Raw genomic sequence first — 16,668 nt, 5'->3', positions numbered from 1 at the left:
GTTATGCGAAAAAGAAGACAGGTATATTAAAATGCAAAATCCAGCAATTGAACACCAGCATAGATGCAAAAGACAGACCCCAAAAGGCTCCATTCAAACAGATTAAGGAAAATTATCAATATCTGCCACAGTTCATGAACTTTCACAGAGTTGACAGAAAATAAGGACTGCTCACTGGGGATATTTGTGTACTGAATATTGTTCATAATGATGGAAATGAAGGACTGCTCACTGGGGATATTTGTATACTGAATATTGTACATAATGATGGAAATGAAGGACTGCTCAGTGGGGATATTTGTATACTGAATATTGTATATAATGACAGAAATTAAGGACTGCTCATTGGGGATATTTGTATACTGAATATTGAACATAATACAGAAACTAAGGACTGCTCACTGGGGATATTTGTGTACTGAATATTGTACATAATGACAGAAATTAAGGACTGCTCACTGGGGATATTTGTGTACTGAATATTGAACATAATACAGAAACTAAGGACTGCTCACTGGGGATATTTGTGTACTGAATATTGTACATAATGACAGAAATTAAGGACTGCTCACTGGGGATATTTGTGTACTAAATATTGTACATAATTTTATGAAAAACAAAGAAAAATAAGGACCATTACTTAAACTGAAATTTCTATTTGTAAAGAGAAGACCAAAAAGATTATCATGACAGTGTTATACATTGGCAACCCAAGATATAATGCAGTCTGGTTTACCTGACCTACTTTCAACTAGCATTGACATTACCCGACACATCAATACACAATCCTGACAGTAAAAATATTTTAAAAAAATGATAATTCTTATTAACACATACATTATCTGGGCATAGGGAACTGAATTACTGTATTTAAACATCCAGGTGATGTCATGTAGTCCTGAATATTGGATTATTATTGCAACTTTTAATATGCTTTCACATATAACATTCCATATCATACCCATAACAAATATCAGATAACCTTGCTTATAATGTGTAAGCATACCTGTCTCAAGAACATTAATGTCAGGAAGTACTGTAATACATAAACACCTGGGCTGATTCAGACCAAGACGAGTGTTTGAAAATAATTTTGAGAACCTGCTGGACTTTGGGCCAGAAAGCACGGAAAAACAACGCAGTATTAAAATTTCTTGAACTGTTACTGAAGATGATTGAGATTTAAAACTTGACATAACATTTTTGAAGTGGTGTATTGATTTCCTTAACAGTTTGAGAATCTTGAAATCTCCATAAATTGTCCTTAAATAATATAAAGCCGGGAAAAGATGGGCATGCTTATTTTTATCTGATAATATCTTTATTTAGAGAAGGTAACTCAAGTAGTTACAGAAGTACTCTTCATTGCGTTCCTCTGTTATATACAATATGTACAGCATAATGTAATACATTTGCCTCAACACTGAAGGATTGGGTTATTCGGAAAATCAATCAAACCTTCAAGCCCATAACACATTCACAAACATCAGTCAGCATAGAAACATATGTAAAATAATATATTGTACTGAAAAAAAATCATCTGTGAGAGAAATCTATAAACAGAGTAAAGGAGGAGTTATTTATATTGCTAGAACTGTTTGACTGACTTAAGATTTCATCCATCTAAGACACTGATTATGAAAAGAAGAAATGCCTTTGTTGGCTTTATTATAATATCTTAACTTCTAACAGAGGGGGCCCTGACTGGCCAATTGGTCAAAAGCACTCACTATTACGGATCACTGCCATCTCACCTCTGTCTGCGTAGGTTCAAGTCTCAGGCTCGGCCAATGTGGGTACATGAGAAAGATTGCCAGTAGCTTCTTGTGGGTTGGTGGTTCTTTCCTGCGTTCTTCCTCACCATTTATACTGGCCACCATGTATAGCCTATCTTGTGATGAAAAATGGCGTTAAACCCTATAACAACAACAACTTTTAACAGACCTTAAATCTGGAGTAATGTCAGCATCTCTTTGGTAAAAGATATTGCTCAGGTAGACAGGAGTGGCTTTTCAGGACATTTTACACATAATATCTCCTCACTACGGAATATTCATTGATATATTTGTACAAATTCTGAATTGATTGTGTCCTGAAAATTGTCTATAAATTGAACAAATAGATCAAATTACATGCCTTCTTTGGGAGTCAGAAAATTATTCTTATGTTGAACTGGTAATATTGTCCAAAATTACATTACATTAGTCCAGATATCGATAATATAACTTTTATAAAACATGACCCAAAATTGAAAAGGAATAAATGTTCAGATTTTCTTAAATAGCCAAAGAAAAAAGAATTAACTGTTTTTGAAACATGTTTAATGTGAATAGATCAAGTTATCTACAAATACATATGAGTTCATATTATGGTTAACATTGTCAGATAGAACATTGAGTCACTATCTAGCCTTGCTCATTTTTTTGTTTTTTTTTGTTTTGTTGTAACTACTAGGGCTTTATTTTTGTTTTTCTGTATTTATAATCATATTATCTTTTTTACACCATAGTCCTTTAAAAGCATCTTGTAAGTTATTTGTAAGTTTAATTTTGGATTTAGCCAGCTCCAATAGCTTAGTGTTATGTACACAGAGGTCAATGTATTTGAAACTGAATTTCCCATCTTGAGGAGTTAAGTTCTGTTTGACAATGTGAACCTTAATATGACCTCTCATTTTAAAAGTTGTGGTGTGTTTCTACAAAAATTCACAAAGCTGAGGCAGTATTTGTCCCATGCATGTTTTTCTGAATTACTGATCACCTTTCCCAACAGCAATTAATCTACGAGTCCACCAACCAGGCTAGATTAACTTTTTTATGCATCCACTTCTTCTTTGGCCTGAGGGTAGAGTACTCAAGCAATAAACCTCTTTCCCCAAATGTAGAACAACACAAATGGGTGTTCTTGTGCAAATTAAATCAAATTATGATGACGTGGTTTTATTTATTTATTTTCATGGTTTTGTAATTTTAAAATAATCAACATTTTTGTGGGTACATAAATTTATGTATTTGTCTCTGTCAGAGTTTGCATGAGTATTTGATGTCATCCATTAACCTCCTTAAAAATAAAATAAAGATTACAAAAGAACAAAATTATGTGAACAATAAAGTTTATTCACCTGAATGGTTTAAGAAATTCTACTGTACATATGAACACTAGTCAAACACCTGTCATGATCAATCTTTAATACTGTGTTTTCATTAGAGTGCTCAACATCAGATGGAGCCAACACAGTTGTATTCATCTGTCAGTGTATCTACTAGTGCTAGAAGTCAGACCTAATTATCAATGTCTTTGATAAAGCTGGACCTCTGCAATTCTGCTAGTTTCAGGATTATGTATGTGGCAAAGTTTGCATGTACCAGAAGACATGAATGACTTGATGTTTATTTAGTGATTTGTCCAAAAATCAGTAACCAGATCTTTAGTACCCAAGCCAAAGCAGCTGCTGGATCAGAAACCAACGTTGTTATCTGCCTCTTATCATATAAGACACACCGCTTCGGTGGCTTAGTGGGTCAGTGTTGTCATAAATTGATGTTGATGGATTTTAGGTTATGAGAAACATTTTGTATTACTTATAAAAATGTGGTGTTTTAATTACCACTATATGCTGCACACATAATCCAAAATAATCCCATGTTTATCTCACGAGACATCATCATATCAAATATGATCACCCTATTTGGGGTGGCAGGCCATATTTGTTTTCAAAGGTTGATACATGTAATTTGTTAATTTGGCTGATTTTGATCAATAAATATTATCCCTAATAGCAAATGACATATATAAAATCAAAATTAGTCCTAATAAAATTGTAAAGGTGATGGGCATTTTGCCCAAACCAAAGTTGCAAGCTTGTTTTAAAGCTCGCAGCAAGCTTGCCACAAGCTAATTTATAAAGCTTGCAGCAAGCTTGTATTTGGAACATTGCAGCAAGCTTGCATGTATTTATTTTTGCAAGCTTGCACAATCTTTTTTAACAAGATAGTGTCATAAGCATGCACAAGCTTGTTATTTATTTACCTAGTACAGTAAGTATGCACAAGCTTGCGCAAGCTTGTTACTTGCTTACACAAGCTTGTTACTAGCTTGCGCAAGCTTGTGGCAAGTTTGCACGGATTTCTTGCTACAAGCATCTGGGCTTTCAAAAATCAGACATGATTGTGGTTTCCCCCCCCCCCCCGAAAATGTGAAGGGGGGGTCTGGGAGTCCGAAGGCCCCTGTCCAAAAATGCATTTTAGACTCAACTGCTCCAGGTGGTCCATATTATCATAATATATTGTAAAGTTTTACTTCATTCCAACAAAATAATCTGCATATTTAATGATTAAATAATGTAATCTTATAGTTGCAATGCAGTGGAAAACAAATCTGTTCCACCAAAACATGAAGTATGATTCCATTGTTCAAGTTTATTCATTCACTGCAAGCTTACCCAAAGTTGCAGAAGTTTTTGTGTTCCTCTAGCTGCAAGTGTCACCGTGACGGTGCATGCTAGTTGGATACATGGTCTCAAACTTTAACAAGCAATGGATATATATATATATATATATATATATATATATATATATATATATATATATATATATATATATATATGTATATGAAGAAACTTGTTGCAAGCTAGTTTAAATTTACTTTCTGAAACATACAAGAAAACTTGCGCAAGCTAATTTTACTTTCTGAAGAAAACAAGTAAGCTTGCACAAGCTAATTTTACTTTCTGAAGAAAACAAGTAAGCTTGCACAAGCTAGTTTTATTTTCTGAAGCAAACAAGAAAGCTTGTGCAAGCTAGTTTTAATTTCTGAAGCACACAAGAAAGCTTGTGCAAGCTTGTGGTTATATCCAGCTATCTTGCCTAAGCCTGCACTTGCTTGTACAAGCTTGCGCAAGCATCCATGTTAGCTTATAAACATCAAACTAGCTTATCGTAAGCTTACTGCAAGCTTGCCACAAGCTTTCAGCAAGGATGCATTTTGGTTTGGGTGGTCAACTACTATTTGCTTAGGAAAAACCTGATGTGTATTGATGGAGGTAGACAACAGAGTGAAGATTGTAAGTAGGACAGACAAATTGATGGACACAGACAGACAGAAAAACATGCCTAATCACAATACAAGGTATATCTTTAATTGTGTGGATAATTGAAAGACCACATGTAAACTGACTTTTCTTCCTTTTCTTTTCCAGTTTAAATTATCCTTACAGAGAAAGACAGACTCAAAAAATTGCAAGAGAGAATCGAGGTATTGCCCGCAGATTAGATAAAGTCAGACCTGTATATCAAAGGAAAAAATGGGTAAGTTGTTATAGGCTTTGCTTTAGAAATGATGGAGAAAGAATTAGATTTGCAGTTCTTTATTCTTTAATTGTGTCATATAAGGAATGGCCCTTACATGGGGAGAGATATTCATAAAAAGCATAGCACAAGAAAATGCAGATCAATGTTTACATTTTCAAATGACCTTGGACCCTTAGCAAGGTAAGTATATCAGCTTTTCAAACAGTTAAATAGTCCAACATTTTACAGGCAGTCATTCTTTAAAGACTAGTAGATAAAGGAAAAGAGCAACCTGGATCTCTGATCACATAAAGCACTGACAGATCAGTGAAAATAGCATAGACATGCATCTGTCATAACATAAAACACCTGCATATCAGGACAAAGAGGACAGACTCATCTGTCATCACTTCTAGCACTTGTAGATACACTGGCAGGTGAATACAAACAGGACAGACTCATATCTGTCATCACTTCTAGCACTAGTAGATACACTGGCAGATCTGTATATAGTTCAGGGCAACATTTCTAAATAATTACAGTGCCACATAAACTTAGACTGGATACTGCTTGGTCTACATGAGGTTCCTTGGGGACAATGTAGACACCGATCTGCTCATGAATTATGTGATGGCAAGTCTGGGTCTAGTGTACTTACAGTTGGATGTTTTTTATGTATGAATAAATGTTGGATTCTTAAATGCATCGGACCGAACTGTAAGATGAAGAAATTTACTTTGGCATATGTTTTGTAGCTCAGATGTGTGGATTGTATCTTAATTATGGACACCTGATAAAGCATGGAAGCTGGGATTCAGAAATGGGAATTTGCCATTTTTCTTTCATAAACCTCTTACCCTTTCTAAAAATGGGAAGGTCTACTATATTTGTAGGTCAGCGAATACAAACAGCATGAATATCTGAAGGGCATGCTTGCAGAGAGTACCAAGGATTACACTAAGCTGACACCAAGAAGATACAATAACAGGATTTCTAAAGCAGTAAGTTATTGGTTGCAGTTCATTGTATCATCTGCATAAGCATGTTGATACACATATATAACCTTTCCAGCAATGGCCATAATGTTCTCAATGGTGATGGCCACTGTTTGTAACAGTGATGGCCAAAGTGTTGCCAACATTAAAGTTTTTGATTAAAGTTTTGAGATAAAGATTTTTTTGCAAGCCAGATGAAGGGGAGGGGGATACATTATTACACAGATGAAGATGAGACACTGAGTTCTATGAATCCTTTACACAAGTATTAAGTACCTTATTTCGTGTCTAGTACTGAAGATTGACTGTAGCAACATAACATTATTTGTTTTTCTGATTGCATTCATAACATTTTTAAAACACGTGATTAAAAAATTAATCAACAATTTAGTTTCATTTCACTAAGTGTTAATAAAGGATAAATCATTATTTTGAAATGCCTTTTTATAACCGTCGTTACATGTGGTAAAAGTATTAGTAAACTTTAAATGAATGGCAGTTTGAGATACCCTTTGAACATTTGTATATCTGTTCTTGGCATCATCAAGTACATGATTGCAAGTGTTGGAATTTGAAGGTTGACATTTTTAAAATTTAAATGAAGAATCTAAACATATGGTATTGCAGTAAAATTGCCATCAAGTTCTGCAGTTTGTGAAAGTTCACAACTGGTCTAATGAAATTTGCCATAATTATTCAAAATGGCTGAATATTTGTTGTGCCTTTCCAAAATCAAACTGTTTCAGGTATAGCCAGTACAATACTGTTACTTCAAACCAGCATAAAACAACATGGGGGGGGGGTGTCTGATTGAAAATGAGATTAAAGATATAAATTTGAATTTAATACTTTTAACAGGTAAAGTTCATTTCATCAACTTTAATCACAAGTCAACAGAATGTTGTCTAAATGCATTGAATATCTATTACAGAGGAGTTTAGACACAGGACTAAGTCAACTATATGAAGATGACTTTGAGAGTGATCATGAGGAAGAAGAGAAAACGAAACTCCCCAAATTGGTGAGTAAGGTATTAGGAATTTTTATCCTACTCAAAAACCTGAAAAAATAAATGCACCTGGTCTTCTGGTATTTTCCTACCAAAAATAAGCACCTATATATGTGAAGAAAAATGAAAGTATTAGATATACATGTAAATTTTGGTATTCAAATGGTTGTTCTATGCCTTATTCCATGAGTACAGGGTTGCAGACAGGGTACGAAAAACTAGTACAAAATTCCAGGGGCCCACAGTGGTCAGGGGACCCATTGCTGTCCCAATTTGCAATTCATAGGGGCCTGCAAAGAATTTTTCCTAAGGCCTATAAATTCTGTCCATGGCCCTGCATGAATATCTGGACTATTTGTCTTTGAACCTTCAGTTTTTCTCTCTTTCATTAACCGTCTTTTGTGTAATATATTCTTAACACAAATGAGCATCACCGTTAAAACTTTACAAATACAGTAGTTTTACAGTGATATGCTGAGCCAAATTTAAATTACCATCTTTGCTGTATGTTTTATTACATCCTTTTTTTTCTCTGTACAATGTTTTAGTGTACCCTAAGTGTCTGGACAGTTATAGTCAGTATTTTTATTTTTTACTCTAATTTTTAGACACATAAAATAAAATCTGTGACTGTTTTCATTTTATAATATTAAGGGAATTTAATTTAAAACCCATTGGTTGAAAATGAAAGCAAAAACTACATGTGCTGTGTATTAAAGACTGACAGTAGTTGTCATTTTCATGTCATCCGTAGTTTTAAAATGAATGTGATGTGGACAAAAATGTCTGAAAATATGGATTTTGTTAGTTTGTACATTATATATAGATATCATTTACAAGTTGACATTGATTGACAGAAATAATATACAAGAGGTCCATAACAGTTTGGGTAAGAAGTTTTATTTTGAAAATAATTGTTTTATTTGAAACAAACTGAAAAAGAAAGGATACATTAATAAAACAGGTCTGCATTAACTTTAATTCCTAATACCATTTAAATAGATTTTGAAAATCATTAGAATATGTATTGTGCAAGCTATGCCATGACTCATTATATAGTTGATTCATCATTCAGTCAGATGGTTGATGTGATTTTAATCATACAAAGAAAACTGGTTTTTATCAGCATTTATATATGTTTTAAATCAACCAAAGAAAATAGCTTGGCATAATAGATCATGCAATTCACATAATGTGTACCCTTACAAATACTTGACTATTGGAATTATTTTAAATCCCATTGTAATAGATCCAGTTAATTTACTGTACAAGATATTACTTTGCTATTTAGGTAAATGGCATTAGTCATATATTTGTCATTGCTTATTCATTGAGAGAGACAGACGGACAGACAGAGACAGAGAGAGCTTCTGACCATGATGTTCTACAACCTGCTGAATGCAAATGAACTCTTTCATATGATGTCATGAAGATTTTAATAATGATATGCAACAGTAATATTCACACATGTTCAAACTGCATGACACTTTATCACTAGTCCATTACAGTCCAAACATGATTGATTATTTGTTCAGTTAGTATGAAAAATGGTAGCAAACTTTACAGTGGACTATAACTGGAATGGTGAGTAAAGGAATCAATACTTCAAAGATTTTTTGGCATGAAGGTTTCAGTGGTCTTTAACAATTTCTGACTGATTAAGCTAAAACAGTTTGATCTTATTGTTATATATATCCAATTTGCATTGTATGTTGGCTTTTCTCCATGAATATATGTTATATATATATGTAATTTTATTGTGTGATTGACCTTTATCCACAGTTGAGGGTAGGACTTGAGCCCACATGTCTAATATCATGTAGGGTAAAAATGTGTACTAAGTTCTGGATACAACCTTGATTCTGACCTAAACATTTATAGAAATGAATTTGGTTTACAGTTTCATGGAAATTTCCATCAAGATATCAGATTAGTGGGGATCTATATAAGAATGTTATAACTTAGAATGTTCTGGAAATGAATTTTTGACCCTCATCCCAGTTCTCAAATTGTGTATTAGGTTTTATATTAAGGTTGATTATATTAGAATTACTCATTCCTATCTTAAAATATATAAAGTGGAATCAGTCTTTTAGTTGTTTTGAGTTTATCAGTAATTAATTTAGTTCATAACCAAAAGGTTGCTATTGATGCCATAGATGGATGATTGCTAGAATTTCAAATAAGGGCATGTAGCAGTCATGAAATACATGAAAATTAGCATCCCACAAAAATTGGTTCCCCACAAAAAAAATAGTGAATTCAGGATATGCTCAATAATTACAAGACAACAGTATCATGCAAACCTACATATTTAAAAAAATGACATTTCTCAATACCTGAGATCTTCATGCTATTTCTTCTGTCTGTTTAGAAAGTGAAACACCAAAACCAGCAATCAAAAGAGAGTGTCAAGAATGAAACAAAGTCTGTCAAGCTTCCCCAGATTCAACAAAATCAAAACAAGATGCAGCAAGATGAAAACCAAAGGATGGTAAGATCTTCCAGGAGTCTTAAGAGTCATTAGATATTTTAGTATGACAATTCAACAAAGTTTGGACCTCTCTATTTAATTTCATTTGTGAAGAGGTCAGTTTTCATTTAAATTTGTATCAGTTGCATTACATCACTGATTTTCTAATTTTGCAGTCCAGGTTGAACATTTTTGTCCTAAGTAGCAAAGGTACAGAACAAATATTGTTCTTTATTTTATTTTCTCTAAGTTTTGAATTACTTGGCAGAATTTTCTTGTTTTCTTTATTTTCTTGCTTGCAGACTTGAAAAGCAGGAGAGCTCTTATTCAGAGCAAGATTTTGGGATGCTTCTAATAAAAAGGAATAGTTTAATTATATCAGGGTTGAGCTATGTTGTTCTTGAATGCTAAGTGTCATGATTGTCACTTGAATTATTGAAAATTCTTGACTGAGCTTAAAATCATAGCACAACTGAGTACAAAGTGTTTAAAATCATAATACTTTTAATTTTCAAAATCCTTTACAGTGTTTACCAGAATGCTCGTAGTACACTTTTTGTACGTGACATGTTCATATGAAGAAATTAGTGTTCTACCTTGTGTTAGTTTTCCATGTTCTACTATGTTAATTTTTCATGTTCTACCATGTGTTAGTTTTTCATATTCTACCATGTTTTTTCATGTTCTACTATGTGTTATTCATGTTCTACAATGTGTTAGTTTTTCATGTTCTACCATGTGTTTTTCATGTTCTACCATGTGTAAGTTTTTTCATATTCTACCATGTGTTTTTCATGTTCTACCATGTGTAAGTTTTTTCATATTCTACCATGTGTTTTTCATGTTCTACCATGTGTAAGTTTTTCATATTCTACCATGTGTTTTTCATGTTTTACTATGTGTTATTCATGTTCTACAATGTGTTAGTTTTTCATGTTCTACAGTATGTAAGTTTTTCATGTTCTACCATGTGTTTTTCATGTTCTACTATGTGTAAGATTTTCATATTCTACCATGTGTTTTTCATGTTTTACTATGTGTTATTCATGTTCTACAATGTGTTAGTTTTTCATGTTCTACAGTATGTAAGTTTTTCATGTTCTACCATGTGTTAGTTGATCATGTACTACCTTGTGATATTTAATTCATGATTAAATCTACACAACTTAGATGTGTCCCAGGAGTCAATGCACAGGTACCTTTCAGATCGGACAGATTTCAAAATCAGATGGTGATTCCCATTCCCCACAGATTATAGAATAAAAATCATATTGCCCTTGAGCTTGAGTAGAGGAAAGCAGGCATTGTTATATAAATATATTTTCCTTGTTATGTTCATTTATACATAATCTCCTTTATAAAATATATGACTAGTTACATTTTATCAAATATTGGAGCAAGTGGTATGATTCTGATAGTCGACAACCACAGATGTCTGGTGGCCACTGGGTTTTGGTCACAAGATTTGTCTGATTCTGAAACAGTGAGGTGAGTGCAGTTACCTATAAAGTTGATAATGAAGCATGAGTACCTTTTATTTATTTACTCAATCATTTAGTCGTACCTACAATATATATGGCCTGCAAGAAAAATAGTCAATGTCCTCATCACATTATTATTTCATTCTTCATCAAACATCCTCAGCTCTCATCATCAGGAATAAACTTTTGTCTTTTATTCATAGATAAAATCCGCACAACTTTTTACGTTTGGAAAAATATAAGAAGATGTGATGGAAACAATCTACTGTCCAATATTTCACATCATTATGTTTATTTTTGTTGCTTGATTGTCATTTTATTAAACAGTATGGGATTAGATAAGATATACACCTCTCCCTCGATAACTCATGCACATTGGGGTCCAAAAACACAGACCGCGCTATAATCGAGGGCATGAGTTACCAAGGGACCTCCAAAAATCCCGCTAGACATCTATAAAACTGCTGTGTTGGGGTGGGGACTGGGCTATTTAATGGTTGAATCCTCGTTTTATTGTCGAGTTGAGAAAATGTTTCAATAAAGCACCTTTTCTGATGAAGTTGCTTGTTATTCTCTATAAATTACATTTATTTTCAAAATGTCCGACATCTGAAAGATCGATAATATGATCATCATGGCTTTTTAGTTTGTTGATTAGTCTGGTTCCTGGAATGGTGCACAGTAGCATTCAGCGAAAGTAGGAGTCAGTGAAGTAGGGGACCAGACTAACTGTTGATACACAACACAACAAATGCTTCCGCTAGTACGATATCAAAACACGGTTGGCACTTAATTAGGTTCTCAAAGAAATGCTTGTGGACATAGCTGTTACAGTAGATTGACACATTTTACGATTAATTACAAGAGGACACATTGCATTTATGATGATTACACTTAATAAAAGGAACTAAAAGATAGAACTAGATCACAAATTTCAATTGATAATTGTTTGTATTTAACTGGTATTTATTTATTAAATTAGTGTCTCCACTAGGCTTAAGTGACATTTACATTGATTTAAATGTCCTTGAATATCATTAATTGTGGTGTACTAAGAATGTTGTCTGAAAAGAAAATGTAACAAATTATATGACTCCTTATTAAAAGTTGATATTTCATAATGTTGATTAATTAGGTTCTCAAAGAAATGCTTGTGGACATAGCTGTTACAGTAGATTGACACATTTTACGATTAATTACAAGAGGACACATTGCATTTATGATGATTACACTTAATAAAAGGAACTAAAAGATAGAACTAGATCACAAATTTCAATTGATAATTGTTTGTATTTAATTGGTATTTATTTATTAAATTAGTGTCTCCACTAGGCTTAAGTGACATTTACATTGATTTAAATGTCCTTGAATATCATTAATTGTGGTGTACTAAGAATGTTATCTGAAAAGAAAATGTAACAAATTATATGACTCCTTATTAAAAGTTGATATTTCATAATGTTGATTAAAATTTCCATGTCTTATCTACCATTTTTGATGATAAAATGAGCGATATATCAAAGTTTCCGTTACCAATTTTGGTCACGATTTTCAACAAATAGTGATCAATTTTGGGGCATTTTCTGGTTTAAAAAATGGTATCTACCCCTGACCCCATGTTATAAGCGGGTTCGCGAGTTATCAGGGCGCGAGTTATTGAGGGAGTGGTATAATTCAGCAATCATAAGAGAGTGAAATGTTTGAAGAAAACAGAACTGTTTGGCATGAATTATATAGTGATTTTCACACAATACATTATGAGATCATTGTATTACTCAAAGCATTGTAAAGTTCTGGAGGAAACAGTTCTTGTAAGGAATTTGCTCATCAGTAAATTGTTTCTGTGATAGTAGACTAGTTGCATGCTTTTCCACATGCTTGGGTCTAAAGTTTGACAATTTAATTTAATCCATTGTAATGCAGTGCTTTCTATCCCTCTGGTTTTAACAGTTTTGGAAAAGGACCATTTAATATTCTATGCATTACAATGAATTTATTTTTAAATTACACCCAGAGGAGTTGCATGTGTTATTGTTTTAAGTGGTAACTTAAAATGAGTTCAGTGAATTGATTATGATTGGTCTTTGTTTCTTTTCTCCAAAGAATATTAGAGTGAGTAATAATAATTGATTTCCTAGCTCTAGTTTGGTTTTAAATTATCTTAGTCTTGCTGACTTTAAAACAACAAGCCAACAGCAGTCAGCTGTGACTAGGCAACCATCAGTGTGTAAACATAATGTGTAACAGGTATTTTAATAATTGTATAAAATACATGGTAAAGGGGGTTGTAGGTGGGCTTATTTACATGGGGTAAGGATGGGTTTATTAAAATGGAGTAAGGATGGGCTTATTAACATGGGATAAGGATGGGCTTATTAAAATGGGGTAAGGATGGGCATATTAAAATGGGGTAAAGATGGGCTTATTAAAATGGGGTAAGGCTGGGCTTATTAAAATGGGGTAAGTCTGGCCTTATTAAAATGGGGTAAGGATGGGCTTATTAACATGGGGTAAGGATAGGCTTATTAACATGGGGTAAGGATAGGCTTATTAACATGGGGTAAGGATGGGTTTATTAAAATGGGGTAAGGCTGGGCTTATTAAAATGGGGTAAGGATGGGCTTATTAACATGGGGTAAGGATGGGCTTATTAACATGGGGTAAGGATAGGCTTATTAACATGGGGTAAGGATGGGCTTATTAAAATGGGGTAAGGATGGACTTATTAAAATGGGGTAAGGCTGGCCTTTTTAAAATGGGGTAAGGATGGGCTTATTAACATGGGGTAAGGATGGGCTTATTAAAATGGGGTAAGGATGGGCTTATTAACATGGGGTAAGGATGGGCTTATTAACATGGGGTAAGGATGGGCTTATTAACATGGGGTAAGGATGGGTTTATTAAAATGGGGTAAGGCTGGGCTTATTAAAATGGGGTAAGGATGGGTTTATTTCCAATTTTAAGATAATCATCGGATAAGTCATGTACTGTATTTGGATGAGAAATAAACTTTAATCCTAGGTTTTGATTTATGACTTTAATGGATATCCAGTTGGTCCTAAATGACAGAGACACCAATTTTACACCCTGTATGGCTACCACTATGGCCATCTTAAAAATATTGTTATTGGGGTCTTTTTCCAATTGTCTTTGTTTTGTGTGCTCTTTGAGTTGTCTAAACTTACTTGGTACTATATAGCCAGAATTGTGCTGATGTGGCATTTATCACTATAATACATACAGAATTCATCTTAAAATCCTAGAAAAGTACACTGCTATTGAATACACGTCTATATTAAACTTGCCACAAAAATCACAATCTTGTCCAAAAGATTGAAGTAGTTGTTGCATGCTAATTCTAGGTTATACTAGAATGCTTTTAAATTATTTACATTCTCTCCATACCATCAGTAAGTTAATTACTGGAAACCAAGCTGATGTATGTATTGTTTTCATCTTAGTGATATTACCATCACTACATTGCAATACCAGGATTGTGCTGATGTGGCATGTATCACTATAATACATACAGAATTCAGCTTAAAATCCTAGAAAAGTACACTGCTATTGAATACACGTCTCTATTAAACTCACCAAAAAAATCACAATCTTGTCCAAAAGATTATACTAGAATGGTTTTAAATTATTTACATTCTTGCCGAACCATCAATAAGTTAATTACTGAGAACCAAGCTGATGTGTGTATTGTTTTCATCTTAGTGATATTACCATCACTACATTGCAATACCACAACATAGCAACAAGAGTCTCCACAAGAAAGAAACCAACCATGGATAAAAATCATTATTTGGAAATTCAACAAGGTGATCTGTAACCTTCTTAATCTGATTTTGTATTGGAAGAATTTGATATTGACATATTCCAATTAGAAAGGAATTTCATTAAGTGCAGCTATTGATCATGTCTGGAAAAGTGTCCACAAAAAAGCCTTCCAAAGGAAGAAAATTGGTAAGATCAGTCTTAATTGTTTCTATTCAATCATAATAAATTTACATCAATTTCTATCCAATCTTACTAAATTTACATCAATTTCAGAACTGTTTATCTTCACTAATGAAAATTCAGAATGAAATATGTTATTTGTGAGATATTTTTGATAATAGTTTGCCTGTGAGGTAGTGTATAATAACTAGATTAATTTGTAATTTGTGAAACAGTTGCAAGGATTGAATTTTTTTTATAAATCTGCATTGTGCCAGGTTTTATAAATAAATTATTACATAAAGTATTGTGATTATAGCATAATTGGATCGTGTAAATAACTTCACAATTAGTGATACCAGTGATAGATATTGGGAAGCTCTAACTCTCTGATAAAATTATATTTAAATTTTGTGTTTCAGTCACCTGGAATAACCCAATTAAAACCATTTGAAATGGAATTTTTATGAATCATGAAAGTATTTAACTTTTTAACACAAGTTGGCATAAAAATGATTTCTTATACTTTTCCAGTACAAAATTTCTGTGTTTTTTCTATGATATAAGAAGTCACTTTCATGGTAACTCTATCTTTCATTAACCGCTCTGGTGGCCTAAGTGTCTGCCTTAGATGCAGAAGGTCACAGGTTCAAACCCTGCCCAAGTCATACCGAAGACTTATAAAAAATGGTACTAGCAGCTGCCTCACATGGTACTCAGCATTAAGAGGTTAGTGTTAGGACTGGTCAGCCTGGTTTCAGGATAATGTGACTAGGTGGGACATGATTCTACATGTCTGCGGTATGATGCCCCAGTGCTAAACGTCACTATAAACTGTCACACTGCAGACATCATAGCGATATGACTCAAATTGTTAATGATACATTTTAAAAAATTCAATCCAATCCTATTTTTCATCATTTCTAACACTGACATATATTTTTTGTGATGTTCTATCTGATAAAACAAAAAAGAACCATATAGTATTTAAGTTTTGATCTCAAGCAGAATATTATGAGGAGAAATAGATTGATTTAGTATTTTCTTTTTCACAACAGTTTGGGAAAAACTAATTATAATACTATTCTAATATTCTTTCTTCACCCATGAATCAGCTACCAACACCTGACTTATCCATGTACCTGCCTCCACGTGAACAGAAAATTAAAATATCACCTAGAAAGGAGGTAACTGCACTCAGCTTCACTCTGTATACAAAGTTCACATAAAAATAATTTTTTGTTAACAAGATCAGTTATCTTTCATGCATGCTCTAGTTCCATGTCAAAACAGTCATGATGTCATAGCAGTTTTGACAGCCTTGCATTTGTACAGAATAATTTTATAATTGCTGAGATATTAAGGGAAAGATTATGTTCTTAGTAGATTTAGCTTCAGAAGACAAATCATGTATGGGTATAAGTTGGATTTTTTATAGCTCTAATGGTCATAGACCAAACCCTTATGGGATGGGCTGCTT

General features: G+C 33.2%; 1 protein-coding gene across 1 annotated transcript in view; it reads left to right on the top strand.

Annotated features, from left to right (window-relative positions):
- Positions 1–16,668, top strand: part of LOC149808504 (annexin A6-like) — a 227,558-nt gene that overhangs the window by 45,970 nt on the left and 164,920 nt on the right. Inside the window, exons 4-7 of the mRNA XM_089978253.1 lie at positions 5,198–5,306; positions 6,182–6,289; positions 7,215–7,304; positions 9,667–9,786. Of these exons, the coding sequence (XP_089834379.1) occupies positions 5,198–5,306; positions 6,182–6,289; positions 7,215–7,304; positions 9,667–9,786 (427 nt within the window). The remainder of the gene's footprint in view (positions 1–5,197; positions 5,307–6,181; positions 6,290–7,214; positions 7,305–9,666; positions 9,787–16,668) is intronic.

This window comes from Sinohyriopsis cumingii, chromosome 1 (genome assembly GCF_028554795.1).
Source record: "Sinohyriopsis cumingii isolate HCF-2022 chromosome 1, ASM2855479v2, whole genome shotgun sequence".
Classification (NCBI taxonomy): Eukaryota; Metazoa; Mollusca; class Bivalvia; order Unionida; family Unionidae; genus Sinohyriopsis; species Sinohyriopsis cumingii.
This window is presented reverse-complemented; position numbering and strand designations above follow the sequence as displayed.